The 22,742-nt window shown below is 38.8% G+C and overlaps 1 protein-coding gene across 8 annotated transcripts in view; it reads left to right on the plus strand.

Moving 5' to 3' along the window:
- Window positions 1-22,742, plus strand: part of LOC126162846 (choline-phosphate cytidylyltransferase A-like) — a 135,052-nt gene that overhangs the window by 76,929 nt on the left and 35,381 nt on the right. For 6 of the 8 annotated variants that reach the window (XM_049919611.1, XM_049919615.1, XM_049919609.1 and 3 more), the window contains 2 exons: window positions 1,495-1,716; window positions 15,009-15,218. In XM_049919611.1, the coding sequence (XP_049775568.1) occupies window positions 1,495-1,716; window positions 15,009-15,218 (432 nt within the window). The remainder of the gene's footprint in view (window positions 1-1,494; window positions 1,717-15,008; window positions 15,219-22,742) is intronic. The other 2 variants (XM_049919613.1, XM_049919614.1) reach the window with 1 other exon arrangement.

A 22,742-nucleotide genomic window follows, 5' to 3' on the forward strand; every position in this document is an offset into this window, starting at 1 on the left:
TCAAGGCGACGACGACTGTGTGGCGTCCATGCGGGTCTCCCGCCAGGAGTCTGTTGTCCTCTGCCGGCTGCGCATTGGGCACACTCGGCTGACGCACGGCCACTTATTGCGCCGTGAGGACCCACTTCTATGTCGCTGCGGCTTCGTTTTGACTGTGGTCCACATTTTGTTGGAGTGTCGCCTTTTAGCTGTGCTCAGGCAGACGTTAGCATTGCCTAATACGTACCCTGCCCTTTTAACAGATGACTCTGCCATGGCGGACTTAGTTTTGCGTTTTATTCGGGCAGGGGGTTTTTATCATTTAATCTGAGTGCTTGTTATGTTTTTTTATGTTGATTCTGGCCTTTGGCCTATGGTTTTAGACTGAGTTTGTAATATGTTTCTCGGTGGTTGGCTTTCCCTTTTTTCCTCTGTGGTCGGCCAACCACCGTTACACTCTGTGTGATTTTAATTTGTTTTGTCTGTTCTCTGTCTGAGGTTTTCTTGTCGTGTGTCGTCTGTTGTCTCCATTATCCGTTTTTTACTCTGTGTGTGTGTGTTTTTAAGTTTTGGAACAAGGGACCGATGACCGTTGCTGTCTGGTCCCTTAAACCCACAAACCAACCAACCAACCAATCCACATTAAACTGTAGGTTGGTTAGGGACACACAAGTGTCTGAAGTGACATCCAATAGAAATACTTGCACCAGGCCATTGAGCCATACAAAATTATTATTATTATTATCTATATGCATAATTACGTTTGTAAGAAACCCTATTTTCCGTATCATGGTATGCTGAAGATTTGCAAGATAGTTTCAGTAACTTTTCTTGGTAATGGAAAGTCATTATCATGTGTACTGGAAAGTGAATTTAAAATGTTTTCTCTATTAGATATTAAAGGATACCTCAAGAAGATGGAAAAATAAATTTGTTGTTTATCATTGTACTACACTTGCTTAAAACATTCAAGATAATTCATAAACTGTTGTTGATCTTTCAGTGTGTTTATTGTACATGTTAAGTACAAAGTCAGTTAACCTGAACACATCAGTTGCCACTAACTTATGTTACTCGTATGTGTCTGTTGATTAATAAGTCTGTGTGTTTAGTCATGATACTATACTTAACTTTGAACTATGCTAGTTTTGCATCTTCAGGTTTTGGCAGCGCAAAGACTGTTCCATTAAGTTTCGGGTGTGCAGCCGCAAGAAATCTCCTTCTTCTTCTCTGGCGCATTTGCATCTGTGGCCGCATGCGCAGTCGCGCGGTACACGAGTATAAAGGGACGAAGCGAGCACTGGAGCGGCAGTCTTGCGGCTCACTCTGAAGATGGCTGAACGTTATACAGCCGAAATATTAGAAGAAGGAGATTTCTTGCGGCTGCACACCCGAAACTTGATGGAATGTGCTAGTTAGTTTTGTCTGTAAAGTTAGCACGACTAACAGAAAAAGAGCAAATTCTTGTAAAATATTTAAAGAAGATTTAATTTACATTACTTGCTTGTTCTGCAGATTGATTTTGTGGCACATGATGAGATGCCTTATATGACAGAAGATGGCACCGATGTATATGCACGACTAAAAGAAAAAGGGATGTTTGCAGCCACGGAACGAACAGAAGGAGTTTCCACATCAGATATAGTGGCAAGAATAGTGCGAGACTATGACATTTATGTACGAAGAAATCTTGCAAGAGGATATTCTGCAAAGGAGCTAAATGTTTCTTTCCTGAATGTAAGTTTTTATTTCATTTCTAGCTGTTACTTCATGGTGACGTAATACAAATAATATTATTTGGCAAACCAGATTGGTAATGTGGCCATGATGGCAGCACAATTGTGTTGATGCCCAAAAAGAAGGGAGGGGAGGCAGTGACAGCATACACTCTAGTACTTTTACAAGTGGAGTTCTGAGACACAATACATGTCTTTAAGCACCACTGAATGAAGTACCCATTTAGAACAAGACCAGTAACATAAGATACAATATTTCTCAGAGAAGCTGCCCATAGTGCTTTGCAGGTAGTGTCCCTAAAACTACCTTCCGCAGTGATGTCGCTATTTTCCACAGGGCTGACTGTTGATTTGTTGTCTGCTGTTTCAGCCTTGGGTGATAATCCCGGCTCTTTGTTCAAGTTTATGCCAATTGATTTTATTATTTTTTATTCAGTTTCCTCGTCTGTCACATTGTCTCTACTCCAGTAGATATCACACACTCTTTTGGTGTGACACGTGGCCTTTCAAGTCTTATGATGTCACAACACTAAAAGCTCATATGGCAGTTGCAAAAGCTAATTGATTGTGTGGCCTAGTGATCAGCCTTTTGGGCTATACTCTGTTCATCATAAGAATAAACATCAGGTAAACATTACACTATGTATTTTCCTGCATTTGCTGGAACCTCATTGGATTTCGTTTCACGTGGAGCAGAAGCCAATCTGTCTCGAGCACAGTCAAGTACGAAAATGAGGATATGTTTAATGCTGTGCATTACGCGTACATCGACTCAGCGATAATACGGGACAACACCTTTACCGGTGCATTTTACTTGGAAAGCACTGGACAGCACCTGGTCCAACTAAACTGCAGTGATGTGAACAGTTGTAGCAAAGACGTAAATGTAATTTAATTCTTGAACAGAAGGAAATAAGGGTAAAACACAGGCATACGCATCTTAGGTGATCCAAAGGAAAACATGCTCCCAATCTTAGCTAACATAGTACTGTAATTAAAAATAAGAGTGATGAAAATTCCTGATTTTATCAGGGGTAATTTTTCTCCATGAGCTATATGCAGCGTAAAAGCGCACTGCTGGGACTTCACTGTGTAGCCAAATATTGAAGCCACTGAAGGTATTACAGTCAGTCATCTGGTAATATCTGAACCTCTTCCTTATTGGACTCCGAGCAAAGCAGTATATTTCAGTATTGCCACAATGATAACGAGGCGATTGACAACAGGATCCCAAGCCACCAAAAAGTCCACATTTCCTCCTTCTCCTCTTTTACGATGTGCTGTTCTGCATTTTGCCATCGTTCAGCAGTGATGTGTCAACAAGCTTTGTGCATTAGTTCGAGTAAATTTGGCAGCTTAAATGTCTTGTTATTTCTCACGACATATCCCTTAACTTGGCTCCAGATCAATTCTGTTGGGTTCAGATAGCAGTGGTATGGTGACAACTGTAAAAATACAGCATTTGTACCATGGGCTTGACGTTGTGAAAATTATTTTCCTTGTTTCTACGATACTTATCACTCTGGCTCATGTGAGGCCACATCTGTCCTATAAAACAGTGGTCATATTCAGACAAAAAGTTTTTGATTTTACATTTTTCTCCAAAAAATCTAATTGTGTAATGTTTTTTATCTTCAAAATTTGTAACAATCTTTTATAATATATCGATAATTAAGAATGTGTGTTTGCAATGAAAACCAGAATTCTGCATGTGATATGTAATTAGAAACTAGAAGACGTGCATTTTTCTTGAAAAAATGATTGTTAAGAATGAGTTAATTACCGTATATTGATAAATTTCATATTTAAATGTCGTATGTATTGAAACGCAACAAAAAAAAAAAATTGTTGATCACATTGAGTTTCGAACTACCACCCACCAGCCCACTCAATTATCAAGAAATGAGGCTATCAATTATGCCATGATTACAGTTGCAATCACATCTCCAATATTTATTAAATCATGTTTCTCTACAAACGTCAGAGCTCATTTTTCTCTGTAACATCGTGAAAAACATTAAGAACAACTTGTTTCTAGCCATTAGTGGTGCTCTGCACACGTTTCACTAAGAAACATGAAGCAGTGTCATCCATTTGTGCGATACTTATGAACAGTGATACAATCACAGCACAAGTGGTGCTTAAAATAAAAATTACGTAGCTAAAGTATGATTAAGACAAACATTGATGGCTGTTAATACATCAGAAGGTCTTAAAAGTTCCATTTACAGTGACGTAGTAGTAAAATCTGTAATACGTAAGTTGGACCTACTTCCAAGAGCAGAACAACACCGGTGTACAAGAGCTATGGCTGCTGACAATCATTGTGTTTGTGTTTGTTTACATCAGATTTATTCTTATGATGAATGGAGTATAGTAAAAGCTGAGGACATGTGTTCGATCACTAGTGCCAGCTTCAGATTTTTTTCTGGTGGAAAGGTCTGGAAAAAGGTCTACTCAGCCTAGTGAGGCCAACTGTAAAGCTACTTGAATATAAATCAGCAAAATTGATGCACAAATCATGAAGTAGTGTTAACATTGACAGGTTCGCTCCAGAAAAGGTGAACATATGGTGTTTATTTAAGAGCAGTGAAAGCATCAACCATTATTTTTTCAGTTTCACACGAGACACTTGATGTATTATTACTACAGACATTATTCTTTGCAAGACTCTGGACTAGTTCTATGAAATTTGGATCTATGCCAGGAGTGGTCAAGATTTTGGCTTTTGGGCCATGCTCGAGCCCAAGCGCCAAAGCACTCAGCCTCGCTTCACATTCCCCAACTACCACACCACACTATCTGAGCGTGACGAGGGAGAAGAGGGCAAAACAGTGAAAATGACACATTTAAACGACAGTACATTCATACTGAGGATGACTTGGTCTTGTATTTAACATTTCTGAACAACACAAATCACAAACAAAACAAGTTTTCAGTATTAATTAATTATTTTTGGTGTGCTGAAGATATAATATAATTTATAACTGGTACAAACTATTGGCATACTGACAGACGCAGACAATTTTACAGTTTTTTGCACTCAAGTTACCTCATAATCGTGAAGTACTGTAGCACTTTTGAAACACCATTATCAGACTTACAAATCTACCTGAGAAAAGCAATGTAGTCGTCCTGGAGAGTTTTAACGTAAAACAGTTTGTAATTAAAACTGGAATTACCTTTCAGATCAATCGTTAAATCTGCACATGCACTGGTGCACTTTCAACTGAAACGGCAAACTGTCTTGAAAATAGATGTAAGATAGACAGTGTCCTCAAAACCTTTACGGAACTATTATTTTAATTCTTGCAAGGTCACAATGAATGCTTCAACCTTTGTGCTTTCTTTAATGCCAGTGGGTTTAGGGAACTGGATAGTCTGTGTGAGAAAGTGTCCCTTCCACAATGTGATTTCCTTTTTAAACGTATCCTCATCAAATCAGAAAGAAATTACCATGAGATGTCTCACTGTGGGTAGAGTGCAGTCAAGTCCACTTAAAATGCTAAGTCTGCAATCAGTTCCTTTTTCCTTGATAAATTCAACAATAGCGAAATTTAAATTGAAAAATCATTCCAGGCATACCCCTTGACTTAACCAATGTCTTTGCAGTAATATATTAAGTCTCCATACTCTTTGTTCATATCCATTGAAATTTTTTGCAACTGAAAATGGATTAACGGGTGCAACTTCAGAAATTTTGCTATTTGTACCACCAATTTCTTCAAGTGCTCCATATCTGCAAAGTTAGCACAAAGTGCTTCTTGATCTACAGAACAATGAACCCCATCTGTCAATCGTGATTTTTTGCTCTTCCACTCTCATCTAAAAGTTTAAATTCTTTCTTCATGGTACTATAATGTCGTTTTGTACCAAATAAGCAGTTCCTGTCACTTAATGCGAATTGAGAATTCTGAGCCCTCTCTTCTGTCATTTCCATTCATTTTAAGGGATTGTACCAATAGATCACTAGACTGCCCCTGGACCTCTGAACATACTACATACCACGAACAAATAGCAAAGAGTAAACAGAGCTGACACCACAATTCTGCCAAACTCGGAGAGTTGTACTGACCACAACATGCTGCACCACAATGCTAAACGAAATGTCATGCTGTTCTGGGTACTTCCGAGAACAATAGAGCAAACCCGAATGACAGGCCGGGCCGTGGTCTTCTCGCGGCCTGCACATTGTGCGTGTGCAGTTTGGCATATTGTGGCTGCCCCTGATCATGATGGTATGGCATTAGTAGTTAGGGAACCATTTGGCTGCAAAATTTTTTCCATGGAATGAAGAGGGGAAGGTTGGTGCTCCTTAGTTAATTTAAAAGTTCAGCCTCGTTTGTCTCTACATTTCTAACTTTTTCCTGCCCACGTCTGCATGATAATCCGAATTTCTCATGTTGTAGCCATAGAGGAGAAATGGCCACAAAATGAAACTCTACATTCACAACAATGAAATGTTGCCTTGCACTGTTGTTTAATTATACTCGTTGAGTAATGTGATTTTTCCCTATTTATTTACTGTGCACTGTTTATTAAAAATAAAAAATAACTCCTATATTTAGGCTCTTTCCGAAACAAGATTCCATTGATGAACAGTCTTATCTCAAGAGTTCCTTTGCTACCCTGAACGTATAGCTTTTATGTGACGAAAGCAGTGGTGGTTTTGCAGAGATGGTTTTCTCTACATCATTAATAATATTGCAGAAATTTCCATTTAGTAATACACGTATCTACTTCATCATTTTTGTGCATTTTACTTGTTCTTCTTTGGGGCAGATACTTGAGTCCTGCCTTATGGACTGATGACCTAAGCAATTTGGTCCCATAGATCTTACTACAAATTTACTTGAGTCCTGCTCCACTCAGCATTGTGTTCCTCCTTCCATTGACTTCACTTTTACATGTCAACATTTGCTTGCACCCTATGCTCCCTCTGTTGTTGGCATATCACGTCTTTCTTGTCCTTAATATCCATAAAATTAAGGTTGTTAACAGTAAGTTGTTGTGGATTCGCATGAAGGTGTTTTCCACAGATGCCTGTCATGTTTATTCAAATGCTTGTAAAGTTTATTTTTCTTTTTCACATTGCGAGGTAATAAAGCACAATGCTTTGAATTGAAACGTGGCTGTACTTACTTACATGACAAATTAAATCGTGCTATGGCTGGGTTAGCACATCACCTTGTCAAGTAACAACAACAACAAAATGCTAATAAGATAACAGTATGTGTGATGTTCTGCTCTATACGCTTCATAGTGTTTCTCTGCCAACATTTTTCCTATAAATTGCAGATTCAATGCCAAGTTTTTCTATAAAGGCAGCTAACTTGGAATAAATTAATTTCTGATTTCTTTTATTGCTGTAATATAAAATGCAGTCAATATTGTTTTTGCTGATTTGTGAGTATATTTTCTTTAGTCAATATTACATTCTACTCAGGGAATCTAATCAACATGTAGACATTTCCTTTTCTTCAAACCATTATCAAGGAAACTAAGAAGAAGTTGTTGCTGAGAAACAAATAGCAATAGTTGCACGGTGTCTTGAAGATTTTCTTCTTAATTTCATTCAATTTTGAAAATGAATGAACACTATATGCTGTTGCTGGGGAATGGTCAGTGACTTGAAATTTTATTCGAAATATGTACTTGGCCCATTACTGTAAAAGATGCAACACACCTGGTTGCAATGGTATTAAATTGATGAGAAGATGTGCTTCCAATTCTGGCTAGCATATTGGTTTAAATATAACTTTCCAGATGATTTATGTAGGGAGTTGACACAGTTTTAAAAATATTGGATGAAAGTTCTACTCAATGTGTCATTTTATAGTTGTCAAGGAATTGGTTATATTTTCATCTGTTGGTTATGTACTAAAGAAATGTGCTTTTTGTAAGTGGCCACAAAATCCTTAACAATTTTGTAATAGAAAGTTTATTGCACAGTTTCAGTACTTGGTATAGCTTTATAAATTATGGAATGGAGCTGTAATAAGAAGTAGTAATACTCTATCCTTTAAGTATCATTAAATATGTTTTGTGGTAAATACAGTTGTCAATCAGCTCAGGAGTTTTTGAGGCTGTACAAGTTTTGTTCTTTAGGAAAACACCACCTTGTCTGCTCCCAGGACTAAATGTCCCAGTAAAATTATATTTTGCATTCAGATAGCTCAATTTCGTGAACTGTTCTGGATACTCCCATATCCAATAAAATACTTACACCTTTTTGGGGACAGAATATAGGGAAGAATACATAAAGTGTACACTATGTACAGGTTTGAGGTTTATCCTCACATTTTCCCTCAATGTACTGGACCATCTTAATACCTCTCATTTGAACAAGATAATACTACTAATTGATAATTTTTAGTACAACACACAGATTTTCCTAAGATCCTTAGAACTGGAGCCTACCCATACAGTTTTGAGTAGAACTCAACAAGAACAGCCTATACAGAAAACAATAAACACATATTTATCCCTTTACAAAACCTCTCCCAGCAAAATAGTCCAGAAAAAAGAAAGAAAATATTTTAATTAAAGGTGCAAACTGTGGTAGTATTAGAAGATACTGGTCATGACAGAGGAATTGCTTCCCTCACTTAATTATTGTGTGTCCTACTAATCATCTTCCTTAGTATTCTCTTCATAATAATTAGATCAGGTAATGGCCTAGTTTGGTTAATACTGGAGAAAAATATATAGTATCACATTGTAAGAACCTAATGATAACTAAAAATGTGCTTTCTTAAACTAGTTGCAGTAAAAGACCCTTTCATATTACCTAAACCTAGAACCTGTACAGAGCTTACAAAAATATAAATATAAAAACTGGTCAAAGCATGATCTACAATTGGAAGCACATTCATAACACTGCAGCTTTGCTTTCTCCAGTATATGTCTTGATGTGCTCTATTGGCCCAAAGTGTGTTTTGTTTTTTCAACTGAGACACTTCTTGTTCCTATTTCCTCTTCATTATGTGTGTGTTCCCCATTACTCTTCTTGTTTCTCTGTGAGGCCCATCAATATTTATTTTTCCTTGCATTACAAAACTATTTTTTCTTAACTTCAATACCTGGTTGGGTATAGTCTCTCCCCCTGAATCCAAACAATTGTTTCTCCACATCTCTTTCTCGCAAGTCTCATGAAGGATATCTAGTTGTTCCACATAATGTAAAATTGAACTACCTCTTGACCATTTCTTCCCAATCATTTTTTCACATATCCAGGTGTGCATTCTATTGGTCAATACTCATATTAGATGGCTGTCATTAGTTCAGCCAAGAATTTGACCCTTGTAAAGTGCCTTCAAAATACTTTCAGAACTCGGTCAATGTAGGTATGTTGGTCATGGATCCAGTAGTTTGTAGGTTATTTCGTGCTGTCATTCTTCAGACCAGTTATTTCTCAGAATCTTCGCATTTCAGAATTTCTTTTGTATTAGGGAGTCCCATTGTTTGTCTTCTTATTTTAGATACCACATTACATCTACATCTACATCCATACTCAGCAAGCCACCTGATGGTGTGCGCCGGAAAGTACCTTGAGTACCTCTATCGGTCCTTTCTATTCCAGTCCCGTAATGTTTGTGGAAAGAAAGATTGTGGGTATGCCTCTGTGTGAGCTCTGATCTCTCTGATTTTATCCTCATGCTCTCTTCACGAGATATACGTAGGGGGGAGCAGTATACTGCTTGACTCCTCAGTGAACATATGTTCTTGGAACTTCAACAAAAGCCCATGCTGAGCTACTGAGCGTTTCTCTTGCCGAGTCCTCCACTGGAGTTTATGTATCATCTCCGTAACGCTTTCGCGATTACTTAATGATCCTGTAATGAAGCGCACTGCTCTCCGTTGGATCTTCTCTCTCTTCTATCAACCCTATGTGGTACAGATCCCACACGGGTGAGCAGTATTCAAGCAGTGGGTGAACAAGTGTACTGTAACCTACTTCCTTTGTTTTCGGACTGCATTTCCTTAGGATTCTTCCAATGAATCTGTCTGGCAAATGCTTTTCCGACGATTAATTTTATATGGTCATTCCATTTTTAAATCACTCCTAATGCCTACTCCCAGATAATTTATGGAATTAACTGCTTCCAGTTGCTGACCTGCTATATTGTAGCTAACTGATAAAGGATCATTCTCTCTATGTATTTGCTGCACATTAAACTTGTCTACATTGAGATTGCATTGCCATTTCCTGCACCATGCGTCAATTCGTTGCAGATCCTCCTGCATTTCAGTACAGTTTTCCATTGTTACAACCCCTTTATGTTCTACAGCATCATCCGCAAAAAGCCTCAGTGAACTTCCGATGTTATCTACAAGGTCATTTATATATATTGTGATAGCAACGGTCCTACGACACTCCTCTGCGGCACACCTGAAATCACTCTTACTGCGAAAGACTTCTCTCTATTGAGAATGACATGCTGCATTCTGTTAGCTAGGAACTCTTCAATCCAATCACACAATTGGGCTTTTAGTCCATATGCTCTTACTTTGTTCATTAAACGACTGTGGGGAACTGTATTAAACGCCTTGTTGAAGTCAAGAAACATGGCATCCACCTGGGAACCCGTGTCTATGGCCCTCTGAGTCTCATGGATGAATAGCGTGAGCTGGGTTTCACACGATCGTCTTTTTCAAAACCCATGTTGATTCCTACAGAGTAGATTTCTAGTCTCCAGAAAAGTCATTATACTCGAACATAATACGTGTTCCAAAATTACAAATTTGACTGCCTTTGTATGATTCCACATTGATGGGAAAGCGTCTTCCAATTTCTGCTAGAAAACTATAGGCTGTATTCTGCGCACAAGTGCATACACCGTCTTGTCTCGTGTTTCTGCTACGTGGTTCTGGTCTGCTGTGCTAATCATTCTTCAGCGGGTAGCCGTGTGGAGTTGTAAGAGAGGCTGTTCTCCAACTAACATAACCAAGTCAACAAATGCTCAGATGTCAGTTAAACAACATTTCACATTAACATCTTGCTGAAAATCAGTTTAATATTACAATTGCCAGACTATACAATTTTCTCTATGTGACAGATTGTCACGCAAGATCCAAATCGACACTGTTAGATATCTTTGCACAAAGAAGCAACCAGATGCACATTGTCATTTGCAGTGCTATTCCAGGGGCTGGGCTAATCACTGGCATGTTACTAACATGGAGTAAGTGGCCCTACATTACAGCAGGTGGTGATGCTTTAACACACATACCGCTCCCCTGACATACAGCATTCATGGATTACTTTGTTTCTGCCCAGAATTTACGCGTTCAGAAATCTTCCCCCTTATTTCGTCAGCTACGAGGGTTTGAAAAGTTCTCGGAATCACCACAAGAGGTCAGCACTTGTGCAACAAGTTGTTCACATGATATTCATTGGACTGTTGCCTGTAAACACATGCCACGTCAGTGCTCTTGGAAGAGAGCTGTGGTGGTGTCGTGACTCTGTTGTTCCCGCATAGTGATTTGTGAAGATGGAAAAAAAAAAAAAAAAAAAAAAAAAAAAAAAATCGAGATTCGACCAGTGATTAAGTACTTCATAAAGAAAGGTATGAAAGGAAAGGACATTCATGCCGATTCCCAGAATACACTGGGAGACTCTGCTTCTTTGTATTCAACTGTTGCCAAGTGGACAAATGAATTTAAATTTGGCCAGGAGAGCTTTGTAGTTGATACAGGGAGTTGTAGGGCTCTTGAATTTTCCTTGCTTCTCTTTTTCAATAGTTCTCCTGAGATCAGCTTAAAAGTACTTAGGAGCATTGTGTCAGAGAGCATATTTAAAATATTTGAGGTACTGATAATTGTTTTGAGTAGGTGTTGTAACACTGGAATTCTATTAGGAATCAACTTTCTACACATTTTCTTTCATAAGTTTTGCCTAAAGTCTTGTACATGCATAACAACGTAGTCCCACAATTTGGTGATCAGAGTCATGTTCAAAAATCCACTACTGATTGGTACAGCAGGGTATGTGGTTTTCTGACAAGCATAAGCATATTCAAAAACAGTCAAAATTGGAAATAACAGTAAGAGGCTTCACACAGTAAGTTGCAAGCCAGTGAATCCAAAAAATGAAGCAAAGTCTATCTTAAAAAGAATCTGATTAATCCTAGTTATGTCCAAAGCGACACTCCAGACCCTTAGGAAGTGATTAAACAATTCCATCTACAGATTGCTGCACAGTTGTGGAATATATTTGTCACTACTTGGTGAGAATACAATAAACAGCATTATTATTTTAAGGTGACAATGGAATGATTTTATTTTCAAATACCGGCTGAAGAAGTGATAAGTTATTAATATTTTACTTATTATGTTTCAGCTTCACGTGCCTTATGTGGGATATATTTGTTAAGTAAAATGTGAAAATTATAAATAAACAAAAAGAGGAAAATGGGATAGAACAGTACAAGTAATTATATGAAAAGCTGCAGTCTTGTTATCTTAAATTTTGGTTCATGTTCTGTAATGAAAATAACTGAATAAAATCATTATGTTCTGGTATTGTAATGCATCTACACTGAAGCACCAAAGAAACTAGTATAGGTATGTATATTCAAATACAGAGATATGTAAAGAGGCAGAATAAAGTGCTGCAGTCGGCAACACTTATATAAGGCAACAAGTGTGTGGTGCAGTTGATAGATCGGTTACTGCTACTATAATGGCAGGGTATCAATATTTAAGTGAGTTTGAACGTCATGTTATAGTTGGCACACGAATGATGGGACACAGCATCTCTGAGGTAGCAATGCATTGCGGATTTTCATGTATGACCATTTCTTAGTGTACTATGAAAATCAGGAATTCGACAAAACCTAAAATCTCCAATTTTGCTGTGGCTGGAAAAAGATTTTGCAAGAATGGGACTGACAACGACTGAACAAAATTGTTCAAGGTGGCAGAAGTGCAACCCTTGCACAAATTGCTGCAGATTTCAATGCTGGGCCATCAACAAGTGTCAGCATGCAAACCATTCAGTGAAACATCATCGGTTTGGATTTTTGGAGCTGAAGGCCCCCTTTTGTACTCTTGATTACTGCACGACACCAAGCTTTACGCCTCGCCTGTGCCCATTGATACTGACATTGGACTGTTGATGAGAGGAAGCATGTTGTCTGGTCGGACGAGTCTCATTTCAAATTGTATCAAGCGGATGGATGCGTATGGGTAGGGAGACAACCTCACGAGTCCATGGACCCTATATGTGAGCAGGGGACTGTTCAAGCTGGCGGAGGTTCTGTAATGGTGTGCGGCGTGTGCAGTTAGTGGTACAGGACTGCTGATACATCTAGATGTAACTCTGACACATGACACATACGTAAGCATCCTGTCTGATCACCTGCATCCTTTCATGTGTATTATGCATTCCAATGGATTTGGGCAATTCCAGCAGGACATTGTGACACCCCACATGTCCACAATTGCGACAGAGCGGCTCCAGGAACATTCTTCTGAGTTTAAACATTTCCGCTGGCCACCAGACTCCCTAGACGCGAACATTATTGAGCATATCTGGGATGTCTTGCAAGGTGCTGTTCAGAAGAGATCTCCACCCCCCTGACACTCTTACGGATTAATGGACACCCCTGTTGGATTGATGGTTTCAGTTCCCTCAGCACCACTTCAGACACTACCGTATTTACTCGAATCTAAGCCGCAGTTTTTTTCCGGTTTCTGTAATCCAAAAAACCGCCTGCGGCTTAGAATCGAGTGCAAAGTAAGTGGAAGTTCTGAAAAATGTCGGTAGGTGCCGCCACAACTAACTTCTGCCTTCAAATATGCATGCTTTGAAGGCACAAAGATAAATACTGGCGCCAAAACCTCTGCATCAGTAAAAAAAATTTAAAAAAAGGGTGGAAGACGAGCTTTTTTCTCCGCCCCGAGTTTCGAACCACTGCATTTTCGTACATTATCCGACGAAGTAAATACAAATTCCGTATTGTTCATCTTCGAATGTAGCAGCATTTCAATGTACTACGAAAATCTGACTGGCAAGACTGTTAGGGATGTTTGTCAATATGGCCAACTCTACATTCTGAATTTTTTCCTACCTGTCAGAAGAGATGGTTGCTAATAGGAACTTTTATGAATTGTGAATCACATGCAGTATTTTCTTCACCATAAGAATAATACGAATATAAACATTTTGCCATGCATTCTTTCGTATTTGCTGCTATCGCATTTAAATCCTGTCTGCCTAATAAATTACGAAACTAGAGTAAGGCAACACCAAACGAGGAAGAATATACATATCATGTAATGTTTATATTCGTATTATTTTTATGCCTTATGGTGATAGTCAGAATTGAAGCACGGCAATTGACTAGATTTTTAAATCTAAGATGACTAATTTCTGTGCAGAATATAATGTACTAAAGAGGCGTCTGCAAAGATTTTCAAACGGAGCAAAATTTTCGCTAAACTCTCGTTCAGAACATCTATCATACGCAGCTTATTATTTGGTTCTTGTTGATCATTACCAAAGAAAGCAGCAGTGTAAGTAACAACAAATAGCAGTCTCTTGCCATTGTTTCGATAATGAGACGATTCCTCTCTCTTTTTTTAAAAAAATTGTAAGCGGCGGTAGCGCGCACAAAAGCAAGCCATGCCGCGAACTGTGACAGGTCGTAAACACTCATTATCAGAATGCGACAAACAATGCATGCTACAGTACAGTAATGCATTTCAGCATAGAGTGACATAAACACGTATAACAAAAAAAACGGCACTCATCAGATCAAAGCAAAATAAGCAATCGATTCAAACCAGACGAAGCACGTGAAAAAGGAAGGGTACCCGTATAAATATGGACAAAGCGCCTGATGCATAGCAATGGCTACCTGGTAAAGCTTAACTGCTAAGCTTACGACTCGAACCAAACTACTGTAGCTGTATCGTCATTTATTCGACCTAAATTGTGTCTCATATTACAATGGACCTACTTTGTTTCGATTTGGAGGTGTGGCCTAAAACTTTTCTCACCTCTTGAATTTCGAATCTCAAACTTCAGGTGCGGCTTAAATTCGGGAAAATTTTTTTCCTTGATTTCTAGTCTCATTTTTCAGGTGCGGCTTAGATTCGAGTAAATACGGTAATTGAGTCAATTCCACATCATGTTATGGCACTTCTTCATGGTTGCGGGAGCTCTACACGGTATTAGGCAGATGAACCAGTTTCTTTGGCTCTTCAGTGTAATTCATTCAGAGTTATACCTCAAAATGTGTACAATTAGTTATGTGCATCCATTAATTATTTTTTTTACTCTTCCAGGAGAAAAAGTTCCGCTTGCAGAACAAAATGGTTGAACTAAAAGATAAAGGAAAGCGTGTAATGGAGAATATTGGAGAGAAGAAGGTAGATATGTTACAGAAGTGGGAAGAAAAATCACGTGAATTCATTGATACGTTCCTCCTGCTGTTTGGGCGGGATGGCCCCTTGGTAAGAAGAATGAAACGCACTGTACACCGAATTCGAAATGAGGTCTGTTAAATAAGTTACATTTATTCAGCATTGTTTTGGTGTGCAACTGTACCAATGCTGGGTATGTCGGCTTAAAGCACCTCGAGTTTTGTCAGCATTTTCTCTTGTAAGGCAATGTACTGTTTCCATTTGTACAACTGTGTTTGTGTTGTGTATGTGTGATTGGACTATGTTGCATGTGTAGTGATGTATGTTTATGTGGGTCGTATTTTGACTTGCAGTTATAATGTAGAGCTGTTGGAAAAGATATATTCACGTACACTTGGATGCACTGTCCAGATAATGTATTATAGAACATCTCAGAAATGTAAATGTTAAAAGTGAAATAGTGTGCATTTGTCATTTATTCCACCACTGTTTAGGTAGACTGATATAAAACCTGACTTCTGGCTAGCTGCCACAGGTACTTAGTTTGAATTCTTCACATAAAGCAGCAGTAAACTTTTCTTCTCATCAGTACTGTAAGTCTTACCATCTACACAAATTGCTGACATTGTAGGATGCTGAAGTTTGTGGACCAGTTGTTGTATTCTTATTGAGCTGTTTTGGAGTTGTGTAAGCTTGTGGTCTAGTAGCAATATCACACAGAATAAGTGAAACATTGGAAGTTTAAGCCCATTTTTTCCTGGATTTTTCAAGGATGCTCTTCTATTCCATCAGTCTGACTGAAGGGCAAAGATGATTTATATCACTTTCTGACCTACTAACAATAGCAAAACATTTCAAAAAAACATTTCACAAAAAATCTTGCAACTGTCTGTCCTCCTCAGATCGCTTTCTGCTCGAGTGTTGCCCTCAGTGCTGTGGACAACAGCCGTGAAGTCACTGTGTGATGGGACTGACAATCTACACAGCTGATTATATGACATATCACATCTTGCACAGTGATCTGCAAGGATGTACTGAAAAGTAACACCTTCAGTTTCTTTTAATGTGGAAACTCCTAAAGATTTTTGAATAAAACGAACTTCATTAACATTCTACATCTTTGTTCTTCATGTCTACATATTTATTACTCAACATCATCTCCCGGGTGACAAACATCTCTCTCCCAATGAGGAACCAATTTGTTGATACTGTCACTGTACAATGTTTTTGACATTCATGACAGAGCCACAACCTCACCTCTGCTTGCACCGCTTCATCACTATTAAAGTGAAGTCCTTGAAGCTGTTCTTTTAAGTTTTGGAAGCAGATGAAAATCACACGGGGCAGTGTCAGGAATGTATGGAGGATGATCGATGACAGTGATCCCAAGACATGAGACTTTACAGATGTTGCAACACTCGTGTGTGGTCCGGCGTTGTCATGCTGAAGGAGAATGTGCTCTATCTGTAGACGGTTGGAAACTTGGTTACAGCTCTCTGTTTCTCATGTACTGAAATAATTACATTACACACCAGCATGTTACAGGCTACAGTTCAGTGCCCTCTAACAGCAGAAGGTTGTGACTTGTGTCAGCGAAGTTGGAAAGTCGACTGAGTAATATGTATGACACATAATATGTCAACTGATATTGAGAATAGAATAAAAAATTAAGAGGCATTACTTTTCAACACACCCTTGTGCAGTGTGTGTTGCTGCACTTTGCTTTGACAAGCATAAAAATATTTATTTTTGTGATGTGAATTTGCACATGAAATATTATTGATAAACTGAATGAACACTGTACAGTATCAACATTGGTTAGATTATTAACTCCTGCTGCATACAACATGAAGGAAATTGAAATATTTAATTTACCGTCACATTTAAAATGTACCTGGGGAAAACACACAGGCTGGTGCGTAAGTCCATAATAGTTTTGTTTGCATATTATCACTCAGGTGGATGTACATGTATTTATCAGTTATGTCTTTCTACTTGATGTTCTAATATTGTTCATCCCATTGCACATTGGATTTAGTGTATTTAAAGATAATGAGAGTTGTTCAAATATTAGGAAATCGAGTGTCAACTGGAAAGTCATATTGTTTGCATTGGGTGGGATAATTCAAATTATTTGTGCCACATGTGGGCTGAGTGCCATAAGATAAAAGCCAGAAAATAGTTTTCATATATCAAGCAGGATCAGTTTGAAGTTAATGATTCTCCACATCCAGGAATGCCTATAGGCTTTGATGAAGATTATTTAAATAGTTTAATCCATGATGGTTCATGTCAGTGTTCATACCATTGACAAATATGATCAGCTGCCACCATTTAACCTTCTTGTGAAATTGATGTTTAATGTGTAAGGTTCGAAACCATATTGTGGGGATAATGTGATCTAATTTGCAGAAGGGGGGGGGGGGGGTGGAAGATCTAGTGGCCTCGCATCAAAATATAGTATCTGCTGCAGGCTAATGTGTGGGTCTAGGACAGGATCAGATTTTTGGTGACAATAAATAATGTAGTCAATTCACAAAACTAGAACTCTCAATTTATTGTTTATGTATTAATTCTTTAGTGATCATATAACAGTATTACATGTAAACTTGAACCATGGAAAATCCAGGTTGGGATAGATTGCTACTCAACACACAGGGGAGTCGTCGAGTGGCTGACAGGCACTGTGAAAAAAACTGCTAGATATTGTACAGCTATCAGAGTATGTCTTTCATCAGATAAAGCAAGCTTCTTCATTGTGTCTATCTGCCACACCGTGCTTCATCTATGTGGTGAGTAGCTACTTATCCTCTTTAGATTACATATAGACTTAACATTCTAGAGAAACATGTCTTCTTTCTTACTGATTTCAAGCCAGACATATCTGTTCTATATTAGCTGTTCCCCCCCCCCCCCCCCCCCCCCCCCCCCAGTGACAAATATATGACAAGACAGCTGAGCCAGTATAAGCAATATCTTTGCCTAATCTCTTAATCTCTTGCTGTGTATGCAAAAATAATTGTGTTGACAATCTGAAACATATACTTTTTTACTATGGCAAAAACACTCCTGCTGCTGACGGGAGCATTGTGATACTGCAACACCCTACTGCCTCAAAACTGAAGTATCCCATAGTAGGATCTTTTGCCTAGAATTCTGCAAAGTTTTCTACAGGTTTGTCCATGCACCTGATTTGCCAGTATATGTTGTCAGTTGAATTACTTGACAGGAACTTTCATAACTATTGCTGCTTTCACTGCAGCCCAGCAATAGGAATTATTCCAAGACTGAGCGATTCCTTTTACTAGCCAATAGTTTCTTGAATGAGCAGATGCAGCACTCTGATTTCCATGTAATTTAGCACCGTCACAGAATAGTGATTGAAGATTATGAGGATTGCACACGCACACGCACACACAGACAGACAGAGTCATAGAATAGAAAATACTGTACAGTTAAGTTTATTCTCACATTAACAATACTCTTACAACCAATATACCTCCCATACCTCCATCCACTACTTATTTGCTTGAGAAGACTGTTTGATTAATAACACCAGCTTCCTCTAAGAGGAAAACAAAGAGTAATTAATGTAGGGTAATGAAATGTTGGGAATACGTTTGTCTAGATAACATATTTAAGCAATTAACATGGCAAGATCACAAGTTAGTTTAAGCAAGAGATAAGCCATTGCAAATGTGAAATGCTGGTTAATTAATAACTGGTGTTTAACTGTCAGAATGTTGATGCAAGCATGCATACATGCCCGCATTGTGGTGTACAGATGCCAGAAGCCAGTTTGTGGAATGTAACATGATGCCTGTTGCACTTTGTCAGTCAATACAGAGATGATTAACGCTGTTAGTGGATGACGCTGCACTTGTTGTATGATGATGTCCCATATGTGCTCAGTTAGAGACAAATCTGGTGATCAAGCAGGCCAAGGCAGCATGTTAACACTATAGAGCATGTTGGGCTACAACAGTGATTTGTGGACAAGCGTTATCCTGTTGGAAAACACCCCCTGGAAGTTGTTCATGAATGGCAGCACAACAGGTTGAATCATTAGATTGACGTACAGATTTGCAGTCAGGGTGCATGGGACCTCTACAAGAGTGCTTCTAATGCCATATGAAATCGCACCCCAGACCACAACTCTAGGTGTAGGTCATGTGTGTCTGGCATGCAAACAGCTTAGGTATAGGCCCTCAACTGGTCTCATTCTAACCAACACACAGCCATCACTGCCATTGAGGCAGAACCAGGTTTTGTCAGAGAACACAACAGACCTCCACCCTGCCCTCCAGCAAGCTCTCTCATGACACCACTGAATTCGCAAAACGGCAGTGATTTAGGGTAATTGGAATGAGTGGAATGCACGCTACGGGGCACCTGGCTGAGAGATCTCCTTGAAGTAACCAATTTGCAACAGTTTGTTGTCACTGCAATGCCAACTGCTGCTCAAGTTGCTACTGTAGAAGCCGTACGGTGCACCAGAGCCATATGCCAAACATGATGGTCTTTCCTCTTGGAAGTGCCATGTGGCCATCCAGAGCCCAGCCTTCTTGCGACCATATATTCTCCTGACCACTGCTGCAATGAATCGTGTACGTTTGCTAAATTCCTGCCAAGTTTTTCTTCGGTATTGCAGAAGAAACATTCAGGTTCTTGTAACCCTATTACATAGCCTTGTTCAAACTCAATGAGTTGTTGATAATGGCGTCTTTGTCACCTGAAAGGCATTGTTGACAAAAATCAGCTCAACATGCCTAACCTCGGAGGTAACTACCACTCATGGCTGTTACAGCATATATTTAAAGCAAACCTGATTTGCATCCTCATACTTGTGTTACTAGCACCACTTTTGTGACTGGTGCAAAATTTGAATAGACATCATCTTTCAGGTGTAGAAACATGCTACCAACTTTTGTTTAGTCGCAAAACTCCTCAGTGTTGAATTCTTTTTTTTTCTTTTTTTTCCAGTCGGTTTATTACTGGAATTAATAACCATGTCCTGTACCCTTCTGCACACTAGGACCTCTCTTCTAGTACTGGCTCCTGTATTCCACAAGTTCCTATTGATTTTTGAATTGTTTAACATCCAGACATTTTTCCCAATCAGCTGTGTAGCTATAGTTTGATGACATCTTGTCATAACCATGGGCTTCTGCAATAGTCTAGTCTCCTATGGCCCTAATTACACGACTCTAAAACATATCCATCCTGGTCAAAGCTCGAGTAACTCTGATTCTCCACAGAACTGTCAAAAAAGTTCTCAAGGCCCTTTTCAATTTTATTGACATAAGTGTATTGTTCATTTCAAAAAGATAAAATTTTTAATTCTTTGGGTTATTATACACAGAATGACAGTTTTACATTAGAACGAAATGTTCTAGTCATCATCCAAACTTTTTGTTTTCTTTTCTGTATGTTCTGATAACTGCATCTCCTGTCATGTTATAGGAGACTGAAAGCGAACTTGTAATTTCATTTCTTCACAGTTTTATCATCTCGCTTGTAATCTCATTGTGTATGGTTTCTTTGCATAGTTCACTTTCTTGATTTCAATCTTTCTCCTGTTTGTAGGTTACACAATTTCACTGTGGGTGTTTGTGTTTCACAATCAGTGCTGCGTTTTTGTATTTTTCGTTTTTGTTCCTCTATTTGGGGAGATAGTGCAAATAAAAGCATTCATAATAAAAACTAGTTTTTTAAGTTTATAATGTTCAGATGAACAAAAAGTATCATCTGTTCATAATGTTGACAGGATAACAAAAAGAAAAGAGCTTTTCAGTTTGCATTACACTTGCGATAGAAAAACAGAAATTACTGTAGCAGCTACTGAAGAGGGGTGGGGGTGGCGGGGTTGTTCACTCAAGTAATTCTTTCTGCTCTAATTTATGGTGCTGAAATTATTGTTGATGCAATGAATACTATTCGTAACTACACTTAGCCACCAAGTAGGTACGAAAATGAGAGTAAAGCTCGTTGACATTCTTTTCATATCATCAGTCAACACAGCGGGTGCCTGCAACACATTTTGCGCCCACTCAAACAGATTGGCTGTGGAAATGTATTATTTCAATTCTTGACTTTACGTTTACACTGCACAATGTTACCAATAGACCATGAGCAGATACGGCACCATTACAACTTGAGCAGAAAACAGCACTTCCTACAGGAACTTCCACATGAAAATGACTGGATTTATGATTCTGCTGGGTAGCTAAATTAGTCATATACCCACTGGTAGTGTGTATATGTATGAAGTTATGTTGACATCTGACCATGTCGTCTGGGTGCAGTATGTTTTTGTCAGGTGGTGTAACTGAGTTGTGATGGTTGCATAGTATTTGCAGCTAGTCAGAGGACAAGTTTATGGAGCTGTCTCTCATAAGTATATCTAGGTCCTCGGTACCGCGTGCCGCAATTAGTCTCCGTCTCCTGAGGATCTGTCAAATCCATGGTGCTATCTGAATAATAATAGTGTCCATACATTTTGACAGGATGTTTCACTCATTTTACAACCAAGACATAACGTTATTCCCCCCTGAAATCTCCATGTAAGTCTTCAAATGATCATTTTTGGGCTGGTGTGTTGTGGAAAATCTGTTTTTGATGTTTTGGCATCCATTGAAGGGTCTGTTAAACTACCACCATTGCTGAGGAGTGTCAAACAGCGATCAGGGAGAGAGAAAAGAGCCTGTAAGAATTGTAATGTGGTCCAGTAAATGGAAACCTCACAGAATATAGATTAGCAAGAGCAAGAACTAGGCTATAATCAAACACTGTAAAATAAAATCATATAAAACTTTAACAAGAGTTCCAAAAATCTATAAGTAGCTTCAGTACATCAGAAAAAGTATGGGAGTGAGAGGTGAAGTCTGTAGTGAATCCTCCAAAATTATTTATGATATCGCATAGTATGCAAATTATCAATGAGATCGCCCCATGTTAGATGCCAAAAACATAGGGAATTGACAATTCTTTGACATGACATAGCATGCAAATTACTAGTGAGGTCACCTCATCCTGGGATCCAATAATTATGTGACATGAATAGTTAAGTGAACTCAAAAAACAGCAAACAGTTGTGAGATTAAGTGATTGATTAATGAGTAGAACAGATTGATTAGATGATTAAAACATGAAATGATGGCGATTTGACTGGATGTGAACCCAACTCCATTATGAAGGGGAAAATGGGGGGGGGGGGGGGGTAATGAATTATATGACCATTCTTCGTGGTCATTCTTCATATGGTGATGGTGTCACCTTTTAGTGGCAGTGCTGAGACAGCAGCTCTCATCAGGGAGGACCCAAGACCAGTCTGTATGGTGACTGCTCGTTGTGGATTGCAGTAGCTGAAATAGTGATATCACGATCTCAGAAGGCAGATGTAGGCGATGAATGGAAGAGCTTCCATGTCCTCTTGCTTCTGCGCTTGGCATTGCCATATGCAGACTACATGTGCAATGCCAACCAGTGACTGATCGCCGTTTCATGCCCACGCCTCCCAGTGCAGGGTGGAATTTTTCCGTCTTGCATGGGCTGGTGTGTGACTCTGAAATTGGCATCTTTCTCATGTTTTCACTGTCAAGACTGTTACCAGTGTTGATAGCACATTGTTCCAGTGTTTTTCTGCATTCCTAAGTT

This window comes from Schistocerca cancellata, chromosome 2 (assembly GCF_023864275.1).
Source record: "Schistocerca cancellata isolate TAMUIC-IGC-003103 chromosome 2, iqSchCanc2.1, whole genome shotgun sequence".
NCBI classification, from domain to species: domain Eukaryota; kingdom Metazoa; phylum Arthropoda; class Insecta; order Orthoptera; family Acrididae; genus Schistocerca; species Schistocerca cancellata.